General features: G+C 39.5%; 2 protein-coding genes across 3 annotated transcripts; one reads left to right on the top strand and one right to left on the bottom strand.

The window, feature by feature from the left end:
* Nucleotides 1–379: 379 nt before the first annotated feature.
* LOC106929507 (calmodulin-binding transcription activator 1-like) lies at nucleotides 380–18,875 on the top strand. The gene is made up of 11 exons (XM_088007192.1): nucleotides 380–1,970; nucleotides 2,114–2,310; nucleotides 2,406–2,484; nucleotides 2,572–2,920; nucleotides 3,746–4,221; nucleotides 6,049–6,227; nucleotides 7,411–7,654; nucleotides 8,417–8,488; nucleotides 8,690–8,889; nucleotides 9,169–9,243; nucleotides 13,126–18,875. Exons 1-11 carry the CDS (start codon nucleotides 1,785–1,787, stop codon nucleotides 13,187–13,189), a joined length of 2,121 nt encoding a protein of 706 aa, XP_087863318.1. The 5' UTR covers nucleotides 380–1,784; the 3' UTR covers nucleotides 13,190–18,875.
* A 390-nt stretch (nucleotides 18,876–19,265) lies between these two features.
* Nucleotides 19,266–21,089, bottom strand: LOC106929508 (urotensin-2-like). 2 transcript variants are annotated; one of them, XM_015006502.2, is made up of 4 exons: nucleotides 20,780–21,089; nucleotides 20,317–20,442; nucleotides 20,122–20,165; nucleotides 19,266–19,502 (listed from the first exon to the last, which is right to left on the bottom strand). In XM_015006502.2, the coding sequence occupies exons 1-4, from the start codon at nucleotides 21,087–21,089 to the stop codon at nucleotides 19,389–19,391; spliced, it is 594 nt and encodes a 197-aa protein (XP_014861988.1). In that variant the 3' UTR covers nucleotides 19,266–19,388. The 2 variants fall into 2 exon arrangements, with proteins under 2 accessions (XP_014861988.1, XP_087863701.1); XM_088007575.1 differs by having other exon boundaries at nucleotides 20,317–20,436; nucleotides 20,780–21,055.
* Between the last annotated feature and the right edge of the window lie 645 nt (nucleotides 21,090–21,734).

The following is a 21,734-nucleotide window of genomic DNA, read 5'->3' as shown; positions in this document are numbered from 1 at the left end:
AGTCAATGACGGGGGAATCTAGGTAGAACATTAGTTCTTAAAATCTCTCACTTTTATATGGAATCAATATATGATCAGATTTCTTGACAAGTTTCTTGTAAATTTTGTTGTATTATAAAAAATATAGTTTTTTGTTGCGCAGATGTCAGATCTGTGGCAGTAGAACCACTCTCATTGCCACAGACCTCTAGTAAAATTCAATTCCTGTCATCAAATGCGCCTCCATCCATCTTGATGTGGGAAAAGGTTGTTTTTTCAAGGACCTGAGATAGCTGTATAGGTTTTGATTTATGTTGTCCTGTCAGCTTCTTAATCTCTTTTCCAAACAGGTGCAAGGAACAGGGCCATAATGGGTTGTATCTAATCAGCTGGAAAAGATCTTCAGTAGAATGGTATCTCTAGAGTCTTGTCTGAAGTGGGCTGTCTTTCAGATTTTGTGCGTGCCCTGGAGCTTAACAGCTCTGTGAAAGAGGTGTAATGTAGAAAGTCATTTCCAATTGACTGATGGGATGTCTATTGTGACTAACTTTGGTCAAATTTTTTTAACGTTCAGAAATTAATCGGTTGTGTAATCTATCTTCTTCTATTCTTTTTTTTTCCTTAAGTGATTTTTCCCATTTATGCAAAAACCAAGGAGATTTCTCAGTACTTCTCAGTATTTCAATATTATTTAGAGTCAACACTGATATATTCTGTATTTCTTATATATATAATTAACAGAGCCAGTAATGAATTAAATTAAACTTTAAAAGTAATTGTTAATCAAAGGTCTACTGTCATCTGAATTCATCAAGCAAATGTAACAGCATAATAAATAAGAACAATGACAAACAATGCTTATTCCACCCTGCAATTATAGATTAAATGGGGAAGTTTTAAAACTAGGAATTAAATGTTCAAAATATTTTTATCTAATTAAAAAAATCTTTATAAAATTTAATAAAAAGACATTTAGAGTTCAACACAATAACTGGTGTATGTTAGGGCTGGCCAATATGACTGAAAAACGTTTCACGTTTGTTAGATTCTGGTTTAAAGTCCACAGTTTCCTCTCAAGCTGCTGTACTCATTTTCCTCTTTCAATCAATGCCATTTTTAATTCTTTTAAGCAAGCTATGAGGCACAGTGGCAAAAACTGAAACTGTTGCTGCTCAAGTTACTCAACAAGTTGTTGCTAGGAAACCAGAGTGAGTGAGTTGCTAGGTAACCAGAGTGAGTGAGATAGCTGAACATTCTATTGGATGTACTTTCTGTTGATATTGATCACATGTCATTGTGATACTATTGTCATTGATTTATTATCCATCCCTTGTGATTAATAGTAAATATTCTGATTTTTCACATTTAGAAAAACTTGGAAATTCATCTGTTTTTATTTTTTATTTTTTTTTATAAAGCCGTTGTACATGAAAGATCAACTCTTTCATGTACATGAGCTCTCTATCTTTTAAAGTTTCTCATTGATAGTTTTTTTCATTTTCACTGGACAGGTTATTTATTAAATTATTATTATTGTATAGTAGGTTAATCAACTTTGCTTCCTCTGTAAAATGGAGTTGGACATTTGCTCCTACATGGATGATTGTAAGCCTCCTGTTGTCACTGTGACATCCCCAGAACTCTTCAAAGCATCATATTGGTGCAGCTTGTGGTGCATACTTGCGTTGTCAGGATTAAGGCCTCTTTGTGCTGGAATGAGCAAACTGACATTTTTGTTTCCTCACAGCTGATGCTGACGCATTCTTCTTCTGTCTCCCACTTTCTGCCCAGATAACCAGTTCAGAATGTCAATCCTGGAGCGCTTGGAGCAGATGGAGAGGAGGATGGCGGAGATGGCCAGCCACCAGCAGACAAGCAGTGCTGGGAGTGGCGGCGCTGGAGGAGGAGCAGGAGGAGGAGGCGGAGGTGGGGGAGGAGTGGGAGGAGGAGGCGGAGGAGGAGCCGGAGGAGGGAACAACAGTCAGTCACAGGTAAAAAGCCTCATCATGCTGGACGATTATCGTTGCACGTGGCAGAACCCAGCACGCTCATTAAACTTTTCTATCACTTATTGATACAAATACTGCATGAAACAAAATATTTTTTTAACAGCAGTTTGTGTTTTGTTTTTGAGTGTGCATCTGGCCAGACGCAGGCCAGCAGCTCCTTTGAGAGCCGTGTTGTAGTGGTCTGTGAGAAGATGATGAGCAGAGCTTGCTGGGCCAAGTCCAAACATTTAATCCACTCCAAGACCTTCAGAGGGATGACACTCCTTCACCTGGCTGCTGGCCAGGGCTACGCCACCCTCATTCAGACTCTCATCAAATGGCGGTGAGAATGAAATTATCCAGCATGCTCTGTAACCGCCACTGTAATTCATCATGACAGTGCACCACAACAAACATCATTTTCTCTCTCTTATGCAGCACTAAGCATGCTGATAGTATTGACTTGGAGCTGGAAGTGGACCCTCTAAATGTTGATCACTTTTCCTGCACGCCTCTGGTGAGTACCAAAGCTCTCCCTTTGAGGAAAAAGTCTGCAACTTTTCTGACTTTTTTGCTGCTGCTCTTTTGTCTGTTTACAATCCAGATGTGGGCGTGTGCGCTTGGTCATCTGGAGGCAGCAGTCGTCCTGTATAAATGGGACCGGCGGGCCCTTGCCATCCCAGACTCCTTGGGCCGCCTGCCCCTGTCAATTGCTCGCTCTCGTGGCCACACCAAGCTGGCTGAGTGTCTGGAGCAACTGCAGAGGGAAGAGCAGCAGCCGCCCGCCTCTCTACCGCCAACGACTCGCATGTCTTTCTCCCCAGCCCCCGATGCGCCCACCTCCGACAGCTGGATGGTCAGCTGGGCAAATGACAGCATAGTAGCACCTGGCAGCAAGAAGGGAGGTCCTGCTCACACAATAACCACACCCAGCACCACCAGCCCCAACCCAGGTTAGTCTGTTTACAGAAAGATGTGCGCTACCTGAAGTGCTAACCTTTTTTCAGTTTTGCCACGTGACAGTGACAAACTTCAATTTGTTTCATTGCAATTTTATTTAATGGACCGAGACACGATTGTGGACTGAAAACAAAATGATTTATGGTTCATGCACTTTGTTTTAAATAAAAATGTAAAAGGTGTGATGTTTACTCTGACACCCAAATCAAAAACCAGTACATCCGACTAGCTGTGAAGGTCACATACACTGCAAAACCACATTTTACAGACTTTTTATCTAGTTTCTCTTTCAGATACCTCAGTATACTAAGATGCTTAATAAGACAAAACAAACTTACTAGTAGACTTTTGAAAATATATAGGAACTCTCTTAAAGTCAGTAATTCTTGAATATTGACAAAAAGTACTAGTTCCTCTGGGAGATTTTTATTTTTTTCATTTAACATTTTTAAGTGAAAAGAGCTGCCAGTGGAGCTAGTACTTTTTATCAATATTTAATAATGGACTTCAAACAGATTCCTATATCTTGCTGAAAAGCTGCTTGTAAGTTAATGTTGTCTTCATTCAACTGTACTAAGTTGCTTCTATGAAAAAGGTGAAGAGAGTTAAATACAGAGCAAATCCATGTAGAAAATCTGAAATCTGAGCCTGAAACACGCAGCCAGAGCTGCAATCAGCTGGTTTTGATCAGAGCACAATGAAGTCAGATGAAATCCAGTAGAGCACATTGACGTTTTGCAAGTCTGTAGTCTCGACTTAAACGTGCTAATGGAGTCTTCAGCTAACAGTGTCACTTTATCTCGTTTTTTATTTTGCAGATTTAAGAAGGCCAAGATCAGAACCTTCTAACTGCTACAGCAGCGAGGGCCAGAGAGATCTCCCATTGGCTAAAAAACATAAACCCAACCCGGAATTATTTCATAATCGACCCGACAAGCCCATGTCTGTTCCTCTGAGCCTGGAGCAGCAGCAGCTCCACAAACTGTCCTCCAGCACCAAGAGCATGTCTGCGGAGGGTCTGAGCGCTGACAAAAGTCTACCAACAGGAGGCAGCACCGGGACAACCAGGTGGAGCTCCAGAGAGAGTTTCTCCCACAACAGCATGGGGAAGAAAGCGCTGGGCATCAGTGGAGGCAGCAGCTTAGGAAAAGAGAAGCTGGTCAACCGACTGCGGCAGCGGGAGCAGCTGGGCATGCTGGTTATGGCGGACAGAGAAATGGCAGATTCAGAACTGCTGTCGTATCGAGAGGATCTGGAGAACCAGGACTGTCTCACGCAGATGGATGACCTGCAGGTGAGCAGAAAAGAGTGAAAAAGCCATCTTGGTGTGTGAACTCCATCTATAGTGCAGCAGAAGGATAAATTTAATAGATGAACCTACATCTGGACAACTTTATTTCAGATATGATGTGCAGCCTTGTACAGTAACTGTGACAACACTTACAGTAGACTGCAAAGACAAAACAAAAAAATATCAGATATATTAAGATATTTACACTACAAACTAGATCAGAAATACTTGGTAAGATTTTGTGTTTTTGTAGCGTCTGGGCTGTATTTATTGGCAAGCCTGATAAAGAGAAGGAGAAAGAAATGCAATCTTAATCTATCGCTAAAATCTATATTTTAATTTTATAACTCAAAAAAGCATGTTAAGAAATAGTTTTTAACCAAGGCATTGGTGGCACACTGACAATTATTTGGCAGTATTCCAAATACTGGTCAACCGACTGGTCAACCAACCCAGGTTTGGCCAGACAAACAGGACGAAGTCTTAATTTTTATCCATTCTTATTAGCACAATCTCTCTAAATAGTCCAGAGTCACTGCTTCTCTCTTCAGATCTCCATTCTTTGTCCTTTGGAAGGACATACTGATGACCTATTCTCAATTTTCTGTCCACCAGACTTTTGTTAAAACTCTCTGGTTATTTTTAAGGACTTTATGATACAATGCCCTCATGCCTCATAAATTATGAGGCATGATCTTCTTTTCCACATTTTCATCCCTTGTTCCACCCCAAATCCTGCTGATGCAAACTCTGAATATAGGAATAAAAGGCTTTTTCCTGACATGCCTCCCAAATAACCAACAGCTTGACAAGTAAATGTTGTCTGATATTTATTATGGAAACCTTTTGACCTCCAGATGCCACACTATTTGCTTCAAGTCTCTAATTGTGAGCTTGGAGGAAATTGAAATGTTGATCACTCTGCATGGTGGCAAGATATATTTGAATCTTTGTCCAACTTTGTTGACCCCAACTTTGGCTTGATTAGTAGAAAGTTGTACAATAACCCACAGTTTCCGGGTTGAATAGTTTTCTGTTGCTTGGTCTAGAACAAGAAAACTTGATTTGGACACTCTTTACGAAATAGTCAAGTATCATGAACTAATATGCTCATGTGTCCTTTCGAGTTAAAGTCACTGGGTGTTTGTGGTGTTATTTGCTATAAAATTTGAATAAAAGCAAAAGGCAAGATTGATAAAAGCGAAATATGTTGTCTTCTACCCAACACTGTCCATATTAAAAAGATTTAGTTAGCAAAAAGGCTCCAATTTAAAATAAAAAAAGTCCATCTACATTTACTGTCTCTGCTGTTGATCAAAATGTGTATTATTCAAACTAAATTCCTTCTATTTCTTTGAGTGGTACCAACATATTTGTTAATATTTAGTGAAAATGTGCAGACGTGAATTGATTTTCTGCAAAGCTTGTGTGCTATCAGACGTAGGGTGCTGTATGCATGCACAATATTAGCACTTCCTGTATTTGGTAGGTAAAATACAACAAAGCAGCTTGGCACCCTGTCAGTGACCATCACTGCATAATAAACTCTACTTATTGATTGTCTTCAACAGCCAAGAAATCCTCAGACATCCATATCAGTCTAATTACTCCTCCAACAGATGAAGTGCTGGATTAAGTATTTCTAGCCTCTAGCAATTTCACTTTTATTACTATTATCTCCCGTCCTGTCATTAAAATCCCAAATTATTGTCTCAGTGCCAATAGCATTAAACAAGTATGCATAAGTAGCCTGCATGCACATATTATAATGATGAAAATTTACCAGCTGGGTGCTGACATTAGTCATCTGTGTTTTTCTCAAAACAACAGGTAAACATGATGACTCTGGCAGAACAAATCATTGAAGCAACACCAGAAAGAATCAAAAGGGAGAACTTCAGCACTGCGGACTCTGGGCCTTTAGACACATCGGCGGTCAGCACCACCATGAACTGGCTAGCCAGCTACCTGGGAGACGTAGAGCAGCTGCCAAGCATCATACACCTGCGGTAAGGAGGACCGTGGGAAAGGGGAGACACAGCGGGTCTCAACAGACTTCAAGCTGCTGTGATATATGCATAAAACAAGTTTTTTTTTATGTCAAAACATGAGATTTTGATTATTTTTTTCATATATATATTTATTTTTATATCACAAAAACTCGCCATGGGTCTGTACTCTTTTAAATACAACATTTGATTTGTAGATGTCATAAGAAAACCAAATGATATATTAAATAAAGTTTGCATATCTGAGTAAAAACTGAGATGTTGTTTCATTTGCTGAAATACAAAAAATGGAATATAAGAAAAAAAAGGCTTGTATTTCAAAACTCTTTTGAATGTCATCAAAAAACGTACTTTCTTTACAATTTTAAAGAAAAAAGACACAATGTTGAAGTGAGAAACAAAAAGAAACACTTTTTTTTGCCAAATCCATACAAGTATGGCTCTTGTGAAAAGGTTTTTGTTCCCCCTAGAGATTTCTTCTGTTTAAATATCCAACTTACTTTAATTTCAAAGACAAAATGTGTCAATTCAAAATGTATTTCCAAACCAATCTGCGACAAAGTAAACCTAAATTGTTACATTTAATTCAACCCCACTCCAGGTTTTTCAAAGTCAGTTTTTGAGGTTAAAATCTGGAGCATTAATATATTTCAGATCATCAAAAGCAAAAAAAGAAGCGATCTGGGTAACACTTCATTTGAAGGGGTGTGCATGACACTGTCATAGACATAACACCTGTTATGACGATGAAATAGTCTTTATTTACAACTGTTTACAACTGTTGTCATGAAGTGTCACCCAGTAAATAATGACACAGTTAATGCAAAGTTGCACTAAAAGTTGGATTAAAAGTCCATTAAAAGTGTAAACTGTGCATTTTTCTGTCAATAATGACCATTTTAATTCAAGTTAAAATTTGCATTAAGAGTCTACTTTGCATTAAAAGCGTCGTTTTTTTACAGAATGACATTTCATGGCAACAGTCATAAACATTCATGAGGACTCCTTCATATTCGTGTCAGTCTTATGCACACCACTTCAAATACAGTGTTTCCGAAATCTCTTTGTTTTTTCTGGTTTCATCTCATAATGTCAACGCACATTTATAGACAATAATATATAGAGAAAACTAAAATAGCTTAAAAGGGTAAATTAAAAAAGATCAATTGTGTTTTTTTGGTAGATCTCTGTACAATGAGCCACTGACACCATCACCTAACCCTAACCTGAGTCCTCGGGGGTCTCCGCTCAGAGAGGGCCCGTTGGAGCGGACCGCGGTTCCTTCCCCGTCCGACTGGAGTGAGTTCATCAACGCCTCCAACAGCAAAGTGGAGCGAGACCTGGCCCAGCTGACTCTGTCAGACCCAGAGCAGAGAGAGCTGTACGAGGCTGCCCGATTGGTCCAAACTGCCTTCCGCAAGTACAAGGTACAGTCCCGGTGTTCAGGCCCTGAAAGCTGTCTATGCTGTAGCCCAGACTCATAGAGCTACAGGCTGAGGATTGGTGTAACTGGGTGGATCTGTTTTTGGATTTTAGGGATGAAGGATTCCCTTTAATCTGGCTATGGATTGAAGTTCAGCATATGTAACGTGGCTTATTACCTATTTTGTCTTGTGTTGTACTGTTTCTAACCATGGTTTCAACTGATTGATTTCAGTCTCTATATTTGTCTAATTCTCTGTATGTCTATTTTTAACTGTATCTTAATATTAAGAGGAAACACAAATCTGTCCCTGTGGTTCCAGCATGGAAAAGGTGGCTTGAGCAGAGCATGGCCTTGCTTAGGGGAGCTGCACTGACCCCGTATCCCTGCATTACTTAGACACATTTATTAAGCAATGAGCTCCCACTTTGTCTTTGTCTTTTCTTTTCCCCTCGTTGCCCAGTCCCATTCCTGAACTCCCCACCTACCCATGAGATACTTTCAATAAGTCTTATTATCACAAACTGTTCACTGTCGTTCACAGTTGTCTTTAGCCCATCTGCCAGCTGATTCTGAGGTGACTCTCTGTTGGGCAGCAGCTCACTTCCTCCACTGTTTGACAGGTGGTCTGTCCACAAAGTGTGCTCTTTATCTGAGGCGGTCATGCGCTAACCATGACAACACCTCGGCAAGCTACACATATCCTTTGTGGCAGAAAGGAGCTCCTATTGTAACTTCTTACCTGTCCCACTCTACTTTCCGACAGGGGCGGCCTCTCCGGGAGCAACAGGAAGTAGCTGCTGCTGTTATACAACGTTGCTACAAGAAATACAAGCAGGTAGGCAACGAAAGCCACGAAATTGCATCCATGTCTGAATAGGTTTAAAGAGCAAACATTCGAAACGCGTCTTTTCTTCCCCTCATTTACAAGCTAACATGGATAGCCCTAAAGGTAACTTGCTGGTCATATCCTAGCATGAAGCCACAGCACGACTTTCACCAAGCGACTCCTGACGTGTCGATGTGTTCTTCTCCTCAGTATGCACTTTATAAGAAGATGACGCAGGCCGCCATCCTTATCCAGAGTAAATTTCGCAGCTACCACGAACAGAAGAAGTTCCAGCAGAGCAGGAGGGCGGCTGTGCTCATTCAGCAATACTACCGCAGCTACAAGGAGTTTGGGAAGCTGAAGCCCCATCACCGTGGGGCTGCTGCCGCCCTGGTGCAGCACAAACTGAGGTAAACAGGGCGTATTCGCTCTGCCGTAGACTGCAGGATGCGGCAAGAACCACTTCATCTTGCTACATAATGATAAAGTGACAGTTAAATTATGAGGCTTGTCTGCAGGGCTGAAAAATGCTTAATGTCTCGAGTCATTTATCAACAAAATCATTAGCAAAAATAAGTTTGAGAGATGGTGTGTAATCTCTTTTTGCTTATTAAATACATTATGATTTGGATCTTCTTTTTTTTCACTGAGTGATGAAGTTAACTCAAAGTGTTTCTGCTGTTTCACAGAGGGAGTCTGCTCACGAAGAGGCAGGATCAGGCTGCCAGGAAGATCATGAGGTTCCTGCGACGCTGCCGCCACAGGTAGGTCCAAACGGCGACCCGAGCCAGCACTCTCAATAAAAGGGCTTTTCAAAAGTATTCAACCCTTTCATAACTTTTCAAGTTGCAACAATAAACTTTAATGTGTGTTATTGGGATTTTATGTGTTACACTAAGTGTAGCTGTCTATAGTGGACATTTGTAGTCAACCCCCTTTTTCTCTGGCAACCCTAAATAAAGTCCACTTCAAATAAACTCAATGACTGAATCTTAGGGGGACTGCAATAGTTCTGTGAAGGCCTAAGAAGCGGGTTACCAGTGACCAAATAATTGGGGAATTTGATATTTCATAAATAAATTTGCTTAAGGAAAGACACCAATTTTGAAAAAAACTCTCGTTTAAAAGCTTTGGTGCAAGGATGAGTGTATCAAAATCGATTTATTTCACAAAACTGCAATGGAAACATTATTTTATTTTTTATTTTTTTGCACCACACCAGTTACATGATCAACAACTGGATCTTGTCACTGGCACAAACCACAAATATATTCATTCAGAAGATTACAGTGTGCCATGTTTTTTAATGACTTATTGACCTGCGATTTTAATTGCATTTCTTATTTAAAGGAAACATCATATTTGTGACATTAGCAGAATATTGACAAAGTTCTGCACATATTTATAATGGAAACACAGCTAATGCTATTAAATGAGAAGCATCATGAAAAACCAAGCAATACTGAACAGACAATCACCTGAAAACGAAATTTTTCAAGACATGGCCACAACTGACAGGCCACAAAAAGTCCAGCTTATAGTTTACAGCAAGCAACTTGAGGACACACCAAAATAAAACTAAATGGCCTTCATGCAAAACTTTATGTGACGTGAAGCAGCCTAAAAAACTGTGATGGCTGCCACATCACGTTTCCTCAGCAGGGACAGAAAACCTGTTTTGAGGTGACAGGAATGTAGATGGAGCTGAATTCAGAACAATTAGGAGAAAAATTGTGTCTGTACAAAGGAACAGAGGCGTCACCTTCCAACAGGACGACGATACTGGACAAAACGTTTCCTTTACCGTCCATCCAGTTTGATGCTTCGTGTTAGCCTCTCGCATCAAGTCCCAATAAATACATTGACGTTTGTGGTTTTAACAGGTCAAACTGTGGAAAAGTTTGAAGGGATGTCAATCCTTTTGCAAGGCACTCCAAATAAACTTCTCCGTTTCTGCACAGACGTGTAGTTTCCATTTAAATAATCAATAAGCCACGATAAGAGTAACAGCTGCAAGTACACCCCTGTCTAATACCACTTAACTCTCAATCATTTCCCACCGTGGTGATATTGCACAGTGGTGTTCTTTCTTCCATTGTATGCTACTCTAACCAGATAATTTTGTCCATCTCTTTTTTTTCTTTTGCTTGGTGTGTTAGATTTATTTATTTATTTTTCATCTTCTTGAAAGTAATAACTAGTTAGAGATACCCCCACCCCTAAGCTCCACCTTCCGCCCCCAACCGCCCCTGCCCCTCCTTCACAGTGCCTACTGTGTGCTAATAGCTGTCTGGTATTGTTTTGCTGTTTATGCCAAGCCCCTTGATGGACCATAGACTGTTCAAGCGGGTGAGTGCAGCCTCAGCAACTCAGTTCGTGACTCCCTTCCTCTCTCTCTCTCTCTCTCTCTTTCTCTCTCTCTCTTCCTCATCTGTTTCTCTTCCCAAACCTCTCTTATGTTTTACTATCGCTCTTTAATAAAGCTCTTGTCGCCTTCTGAAGTTTTATCCATGGCGGTCTATCCCTTTTTCTCCTTCCTCATGTTCTCCTCTCTTCCCTCCCAGTCCTTCTCATTTTCCATCACTGTTGCTTGATGCCTGCTTGCATGAAGGCTGCTGACTGGAGCCACAGGTGGACTGAGACGCTCAGATTTAGATCAGAGCCTTCCTTAACTAACAAAATGCTTATGAATGACAATGTCACTGCAACACTTACCAGAGACTTTTCTGATTCTCCTTATTTCTCTTTCTCTTCTTGAAAATTGCACTTTTTTTTCTTTCTTTCTTTTTTATTTCATTTAGCTTTCTGTGGTTTTGCAAATTGCCAGTTTTACAGTGCGGGAAGCTTTTTCTTAACTCTTTTATCCTGCTGCATGTCAAGTGGTGACGACTTTGGGTCTTGCTCTTCTACTTCTAGGCATGCTATGAACCTGCTGTTCCTCTAGTAGCTATCTCTCTGGCTGGCTGGCTGACTGACTGTATGCTCTATTTCAAGCCACTCGATAGACTGCGAGGGGAAACGTTATCCCTTCAATTTCTGCTTACTGGTCTCTGTGAAGCAGCTCTGTGGGACTCATAACTTTAAAAACAACTAGCTGTATTTTAAGGTTTCCTTTAATAAGAGAAAAGCTAACCTGATTTTAGGTTCTTCTGCTAAATATAATGTTGTGCCATCAGTCCTCTTGTTGGGATCAGAGGATAAACAATATTTTGTGTTTCAATGATTTCACACACAAGATCCCAGTTTCTGTGTGACTTCTTCTGTATGTTGCAGCGCTTGCTTTCTGTACAGTAATCAAGCAGGATGAACTCCATCAAATTATACTGGCGGATGTCTTTATACTCCACAAACATTCCTTGAATCAAAAACTACATACACACACACACACACACACACGCACACACACACACACACACACACACACACATATATATATATATATATATATATATATATATATATATATATATGTATGTATATATATATATATATATATACATACATATATATATATATATATATATATATATATATATATATATATATATATATATATGTGTGTGTGTGTGTGTGTGCGTGTGCGTGTGTGTGTGTATGTAGTTTTGTGTATGTTCTGTCATGTTACAGTCTTGACTCTGAAGGTGTTTTGGGGATTTTGTTTGCTAGACCAGAACAATGAAGTGGAAACGGTGTGTTGTTTACTGACATTTCACAAGCAAAAACAAAATTGTATTCAGATTTATTTTCAGTCCCCCAATTACTGTGATACACCTGATTAAAGTCCAGTGCAATTAATTGCCCTCACACACCAAGTAGCTCTTTAATATTAGATGTGTGTGACTTCATCTCTGTGTGAATCCAGTTTTTCTGTGAAGGCCTCAGAGGTTCGTTAGAGAACATCAGTGAACCGCATCATAAAGATCAAGTATCTCACCTCGCAGGTCAGAGATAAGGTTAGGAGCAGGTTTAGGTTAGAAGACAATCTGTGAACAGCAACAGCAGCATTAATCAGAGATTGCTAAAGGCTTGTTGCAACTGCAAAGAGCCTCAGCTCAGGTGGGAAACTCTAAGCTTTATCGTAGACAAAGCTGTGAAAGCCTTTCCCTTCCAGCTTTGAACATAAAGCTGGAGATACAGAGTAATGGTTTGGATAAAAGCATAGCAGTGTGACTGAATGGATCAGTCACGGATCTAAATTGAATTTAGATGCTGCTCACAGACACTCTGTGTGTTTTTCTGTCAAATAAAATCCCCCAAAATACACCATGTCTGTTTGTAACGCAGGAAAACATGAAAAGAGAAACAATATGTGTTTACAAAAATTTATAAGAAGATTGGTCGACTGATAAAGTTAGATAATCTATAACTTGTTGAGTGTTTCAAGCTGGTATTTTCTACTCAATGTAAACTCATACTCTATGTAATTCTTAGTAATGATTTTCAAGCTGTTGTAAATGACTAATTGTGTATATCTCTTTGTAAGGATTTCCTTATCTTTTCCCAGAAAAGACGTAGCTCCTGCTGACCTGAGTTCATGTTTGTTTTAGTCCTGCTTGGTAGCGTTAGGACTGTGTTTGTGTGTGTCATTTCCTGTGCAGCTGACTTCCTGTTCCGTTAACGAGTCGTCGTCTGTCTCTGTGTTCCAGGGTGAAAGAATTGAAAAGGGCCAGGGAACATGAGACCCCTCAGAAGAGCCCCCTTGCGATGTGACATCACTCTCCTGACCCCTCTTTTCTTTTTTGTTTGTACCTGAGACATTTTACAAGAGAACAGAACAAACAGAAAAAAGAAAAAAACATCGGATCAAGCACTGCTGTTATTACTACTACTAGAGCAGTGTTACTGGTTCAACTACTATTACGTTGTATGACAGCTATTTTTGTTTTTCTACATGTTTATTCTTTCCACTGACTTGGTGACTTCAACAGCATTATGAACTCAAAGAACCGGGGCAACGGGTGCAGAACATTGGCTTCATGGCATCTTTTGCACTTTTTCATGGACTGCTTTTTATTTTTATTTCTTTTTTTAGCTACAAAGAGGTTTTGGACAGTGATGAGAGACGACGGAGGACAGGCGATCGGTCAAACGTGAGGATCTCGAGAGATGGAAGTTAGGGCTGCTGCAGAAAATCTCAAAGGACAAGGAGACCATGCAGAAACACTCTGGGCTCTCATTGTATTTCATGGTTACTTTTTAAGACCAATAAATTCACTCAAAGACAGATTTTTCTTTTTTTTTTAACACCCACATATACCCCACTTTACAGCCAATGCTGGTGATTTAACGGTGTCCATTTAAACTTAGTATTCTTTCCAGTCCTACTTTGCTCGACCCCACCAGTCCGCCCGCCTGGGTGGGGCTACAAATGAATGTAGTGGGGTTCAAACATTCATGTTGAAGCAGATTGGGGATAAAACATTTTCTTTTAAAAAGATACTATGCTTTATTGTATGTATATAGTCCCTTTATTACTTGAATTTGTTTCATATCGTCCAATGTACTCCTTCCATCATGTCCAATGTGTTGGTGAGCTGTGTCAGGCTATATGTTGTTAAATCCTACCAAGAGAAAAAAAAATGCATGACTTCTAGACAGAAAAAGTCTTTGCTTGTGTGTTTATGGTCTAACCCTTCGGTCTTTCTTCTGATTTTAATTTTATTTCCACATTTCTCTTCATAAGAGCCGTTATTATTCCTGTAATTAAGCTAATATCTGTGTTCTCCCAGTTATTTTGTTTCCCCTCCCAGAGGGGAGCAAAATGTCCTTTTTTTTCTCCTTTTTTTGTGTTGTAACTCTTGTAGTCATGCAGGTTGTTATTGTTCTTTTGAGTTGAACTCCGGAGCCTCTGCAGGCTTTTGAGGGGAAAATCACATACATTGCCTTGACGTCTTAGAGATTCTTTGTGGGGTCCCTAAGCTTGTCCCAAAATAGGGGTTTGACAAATCCATATTTTTTGACAATTGAGTGATTTCTGTATATAAAAGAAGGCTGCAAGTTATGTAGGGGAAAAAATGAACATGTTCCCTTACAGGGATTGTATTTTAGAAATATATTATTTTATTCATTAAAAATGGGTCGAAAACAGGTACAAGACAAAAACAGAATATTTGTATAGTTTTGTTTGAATGCTTAAGAAGTATGGTTCTATTGTTTGTACATAGTGTAAATATCTGGGATAAAGATGAGCTAAGTGCATGAAAAGTATGAACAGAGTTAAAAAGGGGGGGAAAAAACTAAAGCAGTAGTGGCTATGCTCTGTAAAATTAAAAATATTTCACTATTAGAGTATTTTACTTTATTTTGATTGTTCCGGAGACAAACATTTTGCTAAAGCATGATATTATTGCATATGAAAAAGTAAAAAAAAATAATGTATTTAGTGTTAGGAGAGGTCTTTAAAAATTATCTTAAATCCACTATAGTTACTTTCATTTTTTTGTCATTATCTGTTTGGTTTGGGCTCCCAAGAAACTTTTGCCAATGGTGCCAAGGTATACGATTGCTATGAAGCTTAAGAATTTATTTAAGTCCATTTTTGCAGAACAGATAATCATACAGTGAAATACACGCTAAGGAACGAAAACCATAACATCCCCACTGACTGAGGATTGAAGAAAACATAAATGTAAAGGGACTCATTTTCAAACGAAGGGCATTTTAGTGCAAGTTCATCATATTTCCACCATCCAGATGCGCCGTAGAGCGTTGTTCATCTCCTAATATGCCACATCAGATATGTGCTTGATTTTTGTTGTCAGTGAAAATGGAATGTGACGATCACAGAGGTATCTTGTCTGAACTCAGATTGTAAACGGATGCCTTTCCCATTTGGACCCCGACAAAGCAAACACAGGTGTTGCTGTTCTTATCACTGAAACAGACTGAATTCATCACCTCAGCTGTGCAACCTGACGCACCGAGCTTTGATTTACCATTCATAGATTGAGGTTTGTAAAATGAAAAACGACGGCGGTTTGACCTTTTTTGCACAGCATGTGTTTTGTTTTTGTTTGTTTTTTTAAGAAATGTTTCCAGTTGCGGTTGCCAAAGGCAGATGAATCCTGCAGTGTTGTCTTGGTCTTTGTGTTGTGAAATAAAAAAAAAAATAGAGCCATGATAAATCATTTTTAAACTTCCCATCAGAATTATAAGCTATGTAGAATTCAACTGAAAAACAAAGACTTTTTTTTTAAGTGATGAAACTGAATCAAAAGTTGGTTCAACATCTTGACTTAATATTTTTCCACTCCAATTTGCAAAATGTCTTCAAATCTCTATTATCTTTTCCACAGTCCTCATCAGATGAACCCACAGATTTTCTGCCGGGTTTAGTTCAGGACTCTGGCTAAGCCATTTCAAAACTATCTGAAGAAAAGAAACCCCACATCATGATGCTGCCAGCCCCATATTTTACCTTGGGATACTTTTGGGGTCGTGTAATGTTCTTTTTATACCATACCAACTTTTTGGAATTGTGGCACAGAAGTTAATTTTTTGTTCTTTGCGCGAATAAATAAGGTTTTTAGGAAGTTTTTAACCAAGACCGGATGTTTTATTCGACAGAAACCGATACAGTTTGCAAACTCCACACCTCAGTCCACAATTAAAAAGAATCTAGTAGCTTTTAGCAGCACCTGTTTGAAATTCCTGAAAATGTTTTCTGTGCTCCTGTCAGTCTCTTATTTGGAGCCTTGAACACAAATCTAGTTTTTGTGACGTTACTTCCCATATTTTCTTCCCATATCACTGCCCTCATAGCATCCTAGTTTTTACAGTTATTCTGAAAATTTGGCAAATTAAGGTTTATCTTTTTTTTTTTTTTTTTTTCTTCTGGCAGGAAGTTTTGATGTAAAATCAAAAGGTGCTTGGAGAAAGTCTTAGTTTAAGGAAACACTCATGAAACCCGATTACCATGGGATTTTTTTTGACAATTACGTAACAAAATAGTTTCTCAGTTGAATTTCACAAGAGATGGGTTACATTAGAGGATGGGAAAGTTTAGAAATATACAGCATGATCTATTTTTTATTTTTTTTTTAACATCACACCAACATGGCTTTTCAACAAGGTTGAGTGAATTTTTATGAGAAGGCTGTATTAAACAAAAACTGGAGTTGGAAAAACTGCAAAATAAACTGTCAACGATGCTCATGTGATTCTAGGAAACACTGGATGATCTCAGACGTGGCCAGGAAAAGTCAATAAGCTAAACATGACTGTAATATATTTATGTGTAAATTATACCACTAGCCTCTCTTGTGACACACTGGACAATATCAAAACAACATAGGATGCTTAGAAAAATAATTAGAGCCTTTTAGGTGCCTATTGGCTGCTGTCTAATTCTTACTCTGCCAGAAAGTGTACTCTGTATCCAAAACATGTGAAAATTCAGCCAAGTGCCACTGAGAAACTTGATTTTCATTTGTTTATTTCTAACGTCATTAGGATCTATAGATATTTCTCTGATGTTCTGGAACAACTGGTTGTTGTCGTGCTGTTTTCCAAATCACCTGATGTGTGAACTTTATTTGCAATGTTTATGTAGAAAGTGCCTATTCATGTCCTCATAACACCAGTTGCAGAATGCATTCAGCGTACCTGAGAACGTCACACGATCAACCACCATCGCACCATTACACTCGCTCCCCTGCACAGTAGAAGTAGAGCGCTCCAGCTTCGTTTCCGTTTTTCTTCCATTTTCTACTGGAACAGCTTGACTTTTTTAGAAACGCCACGACCGGGATTTGCTGCCTTGCGCTCATCCTCTGGTTTGTGGTCAGAATGCATAGCCAATGCAATGTTTTGGGGGAGGGGAGAAAGTGGGAGAAGGATTTATAATGCTTGCATGGTAAACTAGTTAACTGGGTGACTGAGCTGCACCTATAGCATGCTTATTTTCTTTGGACTGGTAGTCAGATAGACTTGATTAAGACATAATGTTTGCAAAACAGTAAGCAGCTGGTTTGGTGTATCATAGAGAGGAGAAACGTGATTGTAGGGAAGACGAAACCTGCAAACGAAGCCAATGACCAGTACTTGGTAGCTACGGATGTTTTCATGGCAGAGCATGAGGACAGACTTGTATTTCGCAACAGGTTTCTCAGATGTTTTTTTTTTTTTTTTTTTGCTTTTTATTGTTCATTTAGACTCAGTCAGTGTACCACCAAACTCACTTCTAGGACAGATGGACACATGAGCATTTAGTGTTGGTTAACCTCCCTTTTGTATTTTACTCAGGGTGCCAAAATGGGGAGGAGGAAACAGAGCAGGACATGCATTTCACATCAGAGGAAGCTAAAACCCGAAAACACAAATGGTTAAAACAACATGGAACTGAAGGTTTCATTGGACAATGTTTAAAGTAAATTAATACAATAAATTTCCTCTTACTAACCTTGAACAGGTGGAGCCCTGAAATGGACTCCAACCATATGTAGCTCTTGGAAGACCTTTTATGAAGACCTGCGTTACTCTTTAGGCCTTTAATTTATTTAGGTGTCAAACCATAGAGGGTATTTAAGATTAGGTGTAGTTTTATGAAAACTGCAACTACAAATCTTGTTTTTTACTGCCATTTCTTGAGGGTGGGGTGACAGGCACACTTGTTTAGCACACAGCGTTGATCAGTTTTAAGATGTTCTGCAAATTGACCTGAGAATCTGCCTTTCCTCCTCTTCCTTTTTCCGAAGCACCCAAACCGCAGAAAGGTAGGCGCGTCAGGGCAACAGAACAGAAACCAGTTCTGCAGTATGATCCACGTGTTGACACAGAGCAATAAAGAAATTATTTTGTGGAGCCCTATCAGGCCTAGCAAAGTTTAAAAATGACTGGACACGTGTAGTCGACTTACTCTTTATGCAAATGCCAGTATTGCAAGACAAGCATTCAGTAGTTTATTGACAGCAATTATATGGCACCCTTTACCGAATTGCACGTTTTCATCAATTCCAAACTGAAGAGAAGAAAAAAATGGCCCTGCTTTGATAGAAAGTCATGGGTTCTCGACACTTTGCATGTGAACTAGTGTTAGATCTTTTTTCCTCTCCTCTATAGCTGTCTTTCTCTCTGTCTTTCCCTGTTATGTGACCCGAGTTTTCTCCGCTCCCTGCCCTTAGAAAAAATGTCCATCTCCTCTCGGTTCTCCTAATGTGTTATGCTTTCCTCCTTTTTCTTCCCTTTTCTTGTTTGTAAGTTTTATTTTTGTAATTGTGCATGTACAAGCGTCACTGACTCAATGGATATGTTTAAAAAAAAAGAGATTTCTGCTGCTGAAGCCATGCAAAACATTTTGAATTGCCCTTAAAATATGGAAGATGTTTTCTGAATGCTTTATATTCTTTCTGCTGTAAAATAATAAAAAAGGAGAAAATGAAGAAAACTTGAGAACCTATTCTGCCATGTCTTTTTGCTTCGTCCTTTACTTTTATTGTTATTCTCTCACTTTCCTACCAGTACATCCATCCATCCATTTTCCGTCACCCTTGTCCCTCAGTGGGGTCGGGAGGGGTGCTGGTGCCTATCTCCAGCTCACGTTCCGGGCGAGAGGCGGGGTACACCCTGGGCAGGTCGCCAGTCCGTCGCAGGGCACCTACCAGTACATTTCAGTTAAAAACAACTGCAGAGAAATAGCATATTTGATACTTTTCTTTTATTTTTATTCCTCATAGCATTTGATTTTTACATCTCAAATAACTTTGAATACATACAAAGATCTTAACACGACTTTCCACAGTTTAAAAGTAAATCAACTGAAAGTAAAGGTTTGAGCCTTGGAAACATGTAATGTATGCATGCATGGAGTTTGATGTTTGCTTTGTCTGCCCTTTAAAAGTGTATCAAGCATATGTTTCCCTCTGGATTAAGCACTGCTTCTTGTAAGGCAGATGTCCAATTATCTCGGTTTTTAGACGCAGTACTTCCAGAAACACTCAGAATTTCCATTTCTCTTCCTTAGCTGCTTACGGATGCCCAGCAAGCGGCTGTAAGGTTTCAGAAGACCTTGTTTCTCTAATAAGACCTGAAAGAGAGAATATAGTGGTTAGATATCTGTAGTACCATGTGTAACATAAGAGTGTACAGTTTCAGTTAGAAATACGGGTCAGTTCCTTTTAAAAGTATTCAAAAGTGTTAATTAATCAGAAACCTGAATTAATTTTCCTGAAATTTCATGTGATAGTCCAATACAAGCTAATATTTCATGGGAGAAAGTATATGCTTTACAAATGTTTTTTACAAAGAAAATCTGACACATCATCCCTTTGATGAGAGGTGGTGGTGGAGGCATCGTGGTGAGGGAATGCATTCGCTTATCAGAGAATTATCGCATCGAAGTCTTTACACCATCAATTCAATGTTATTTTGTAGGGGAGAAAGACAAGGGTGCCCCATTTGTGTGATGCTGGCAGACCCTCACCTCCAGAAACAAAAAGTAATAAATGCTTTCCACACTTTTCATCTTCTCATAATGATTTTCATTTTTCCGTCAGCTGCATAATTATGCACTTTACCTTGGTCTGTAATAAAATCTGTCCAAAATGCAGGTTAGTTTGTAATTTTTCAAGAGATATTGTTTAAAGATTCTGTGGTTAAGATTTCTCTTTCCCATTTTCAGGATGTAAATGTTTGAAGTCACACACCTCTCTCTTGACTCCTCTTGGCACCAGATTTGTCGTCCTGACACCTGAGGGATAAGAACACGAGGGATTCGACACGATTCGAGATATCCATTGTCTAGCACCTTGTCTTTGCAATGTTTCCCTTAAGGCCATACCTCAAGTAGATGAACATTGTAGAAAAATGGCTTCAAATTTGTTCTTAAAAGTGTCTCTTACCATCTCTGTTAACTTCCCCAGATATAAAAGTGGAATATCGGAGAGCTGCACCTTCCTGAGGAATAAACGTTTGCTCAGGAAGAGACTCGTCATCCAGCGTTCCGATAACGCCATCCTCCACTGACGCTGAGGTCAAACATAAATTTAAAAAAAGCACATAAAAAATTTTCAAACACTGAATGTTTTCTAATCCAAAGTAACACTTATAGTCACTTCTAATCAACAGAAAATTGACTGCATGACTAGAACCACTCACATTCCTTTGCCTGCTAGCTGAACTTTGGCAGAAAAATCACTGCTGAGCATTGCAGCACTCAGGTAATTATTTTATGGCCCCAGGTTAAGACTCTGCTGTCATTAATCTCTGAAAATTAAATTGTACCACTGAAAATGCTAATTACCCATCTTAATTGATGGATTATTTTTCATAAAAGCCATAATAGAGGCATCATCCTTTGCTCACCTGGTCCTGGATAGGGCATCTCGGCCGATTCTGTGATAGGGTGGGCCAGCAGGGTGCCAGAGGCCACAAGCACAAAGGCCCAGGAGAAGAGATGGCTGCACTTCATTACTGTCTGATGCTGTTGTGGGAAGTGGCTCTGATTTGCACGCAGATCCTCTGGTGAAGACTTCTGCATGCGCCGTGGCCCCAGTTGTTTTATATACCTCCAGCTGGGTCTACTCCTGACTGGCACGGCACACGCACACACACGCTTTTGTTTGCTGCCACAGCCGTCGGCTACTTGCAGAGTCACATCCGCTCTCGCTGGCATAAATCAACAGGGACACGCAGGTGAATTATGGGCTCAATAAGAAGACGCCGCACTGTCCCGTCTTCCAGAGCCACCGGTCATTTTATTTTACCAGCTCTTTGGCTTGATTAACCAATTTCACAGAGTTTATAAATGTTATTAAAGCAGGTGCGTAGATTGTCATGTCAACACCCACACTGGGGAGCAGGTGGCACACAAACGGCGCAGATGAATCACTTCCACCTTTATGTTACCGCTTTGTTCAAGTCTTAGGTCATCTGACTCCTAAAACCTTGTTGCATATGAAGTAGAGAGAGATCCTAATAAACCAAAGTAATTACTTCATCAGAAGTTCAGGGCAGGCTTAAGTGTTCATAACCCTCTTTTCTATGAGCTGCCTGACATTTTAAATCAATTCAAGGCAGCAGGAGATTTTCCACAGGTCACTTAATTCAGCCTGATTAATACACAATATTTAGAAGCTTGGTAAGGCTGTGCGACTCTGGGTCTCTGCTTTCTCCTCTTCTTAGTCATGCAATAAACCAAACCTTTATGAGCGTATCCAGTGTGGTTGGATAGTGTAATACCAGCTTTATTACTGCTCAAAAAGATGAAAGACAGCTACTTAAAAAGTTACATTTTCCACCTGCGGTTGCAATTTCTGTA

Source organism: Poecilia mexicana, unplaced genomic scaffold, assembly GCF_051168715.1.
Source record: "Poecilia mexicana isolate PSO_F unplaced genomic scaffold, ASM5116871v1 scaffold_7, whole genome shotgun sequence".
NCBI classification, from domain to species: domain Eukaryota; kingdom Metazoa; phylum Chordata; class Actinopteri; order Cyprinodontiformes; family Poeciliidae; genus Poecilia; species Poecilia mexicana.
This window is presented reverse-complemented; position numbering and strand designations above follow the sequence as displayed.

Bases quoted from the DNA above. Each gene is read 5' to 3' on its own strand.
- LOC106929507 (XM_088007192.1), top strand. From the start codon at position 1,785: ATGTCAATCCTGGAGCGCTTGGAGCAGATGGAGAGGAGGATGGCGGAG. The intron at 1,971-2,113 runs GTAAAAAGCCTC...TTTGTTTTTGAG, and splicing joins GGAACAACAGTCAGTCACAG to TGTGCATCTGGCCAGACGCA. The intron at 8,890-9,168 runs GTAAACAGGGCG...GCTGTTTCACAG, and splicing joins CTGGTGCAGCACAAACTGAG to AGGGAGTCTGCTCACGAAGA.
- LOC106929508 (XM_015006502.2), bottom strand. From the start codon at position 21,089: ATGCCAGCGAGAGCGGATGTGACTCTGCAAGTAGCCGACGGCTGTGGC. The intron at 20,166-20,316 runs GTAAGAGACACT...CTTATCCCTCAG, and splicing joins TGGGGAAGTTAACAGAGATG to GTGTCAGGACGACAAATCTG. The intron at 19,503-20,121 runs GTGTGTGACTTC...TCTCTCTTTCAG, and splicing joins CAAGAGGAGTCAAGAGAGAG to GTCTTATTAGAGAAACAAGG.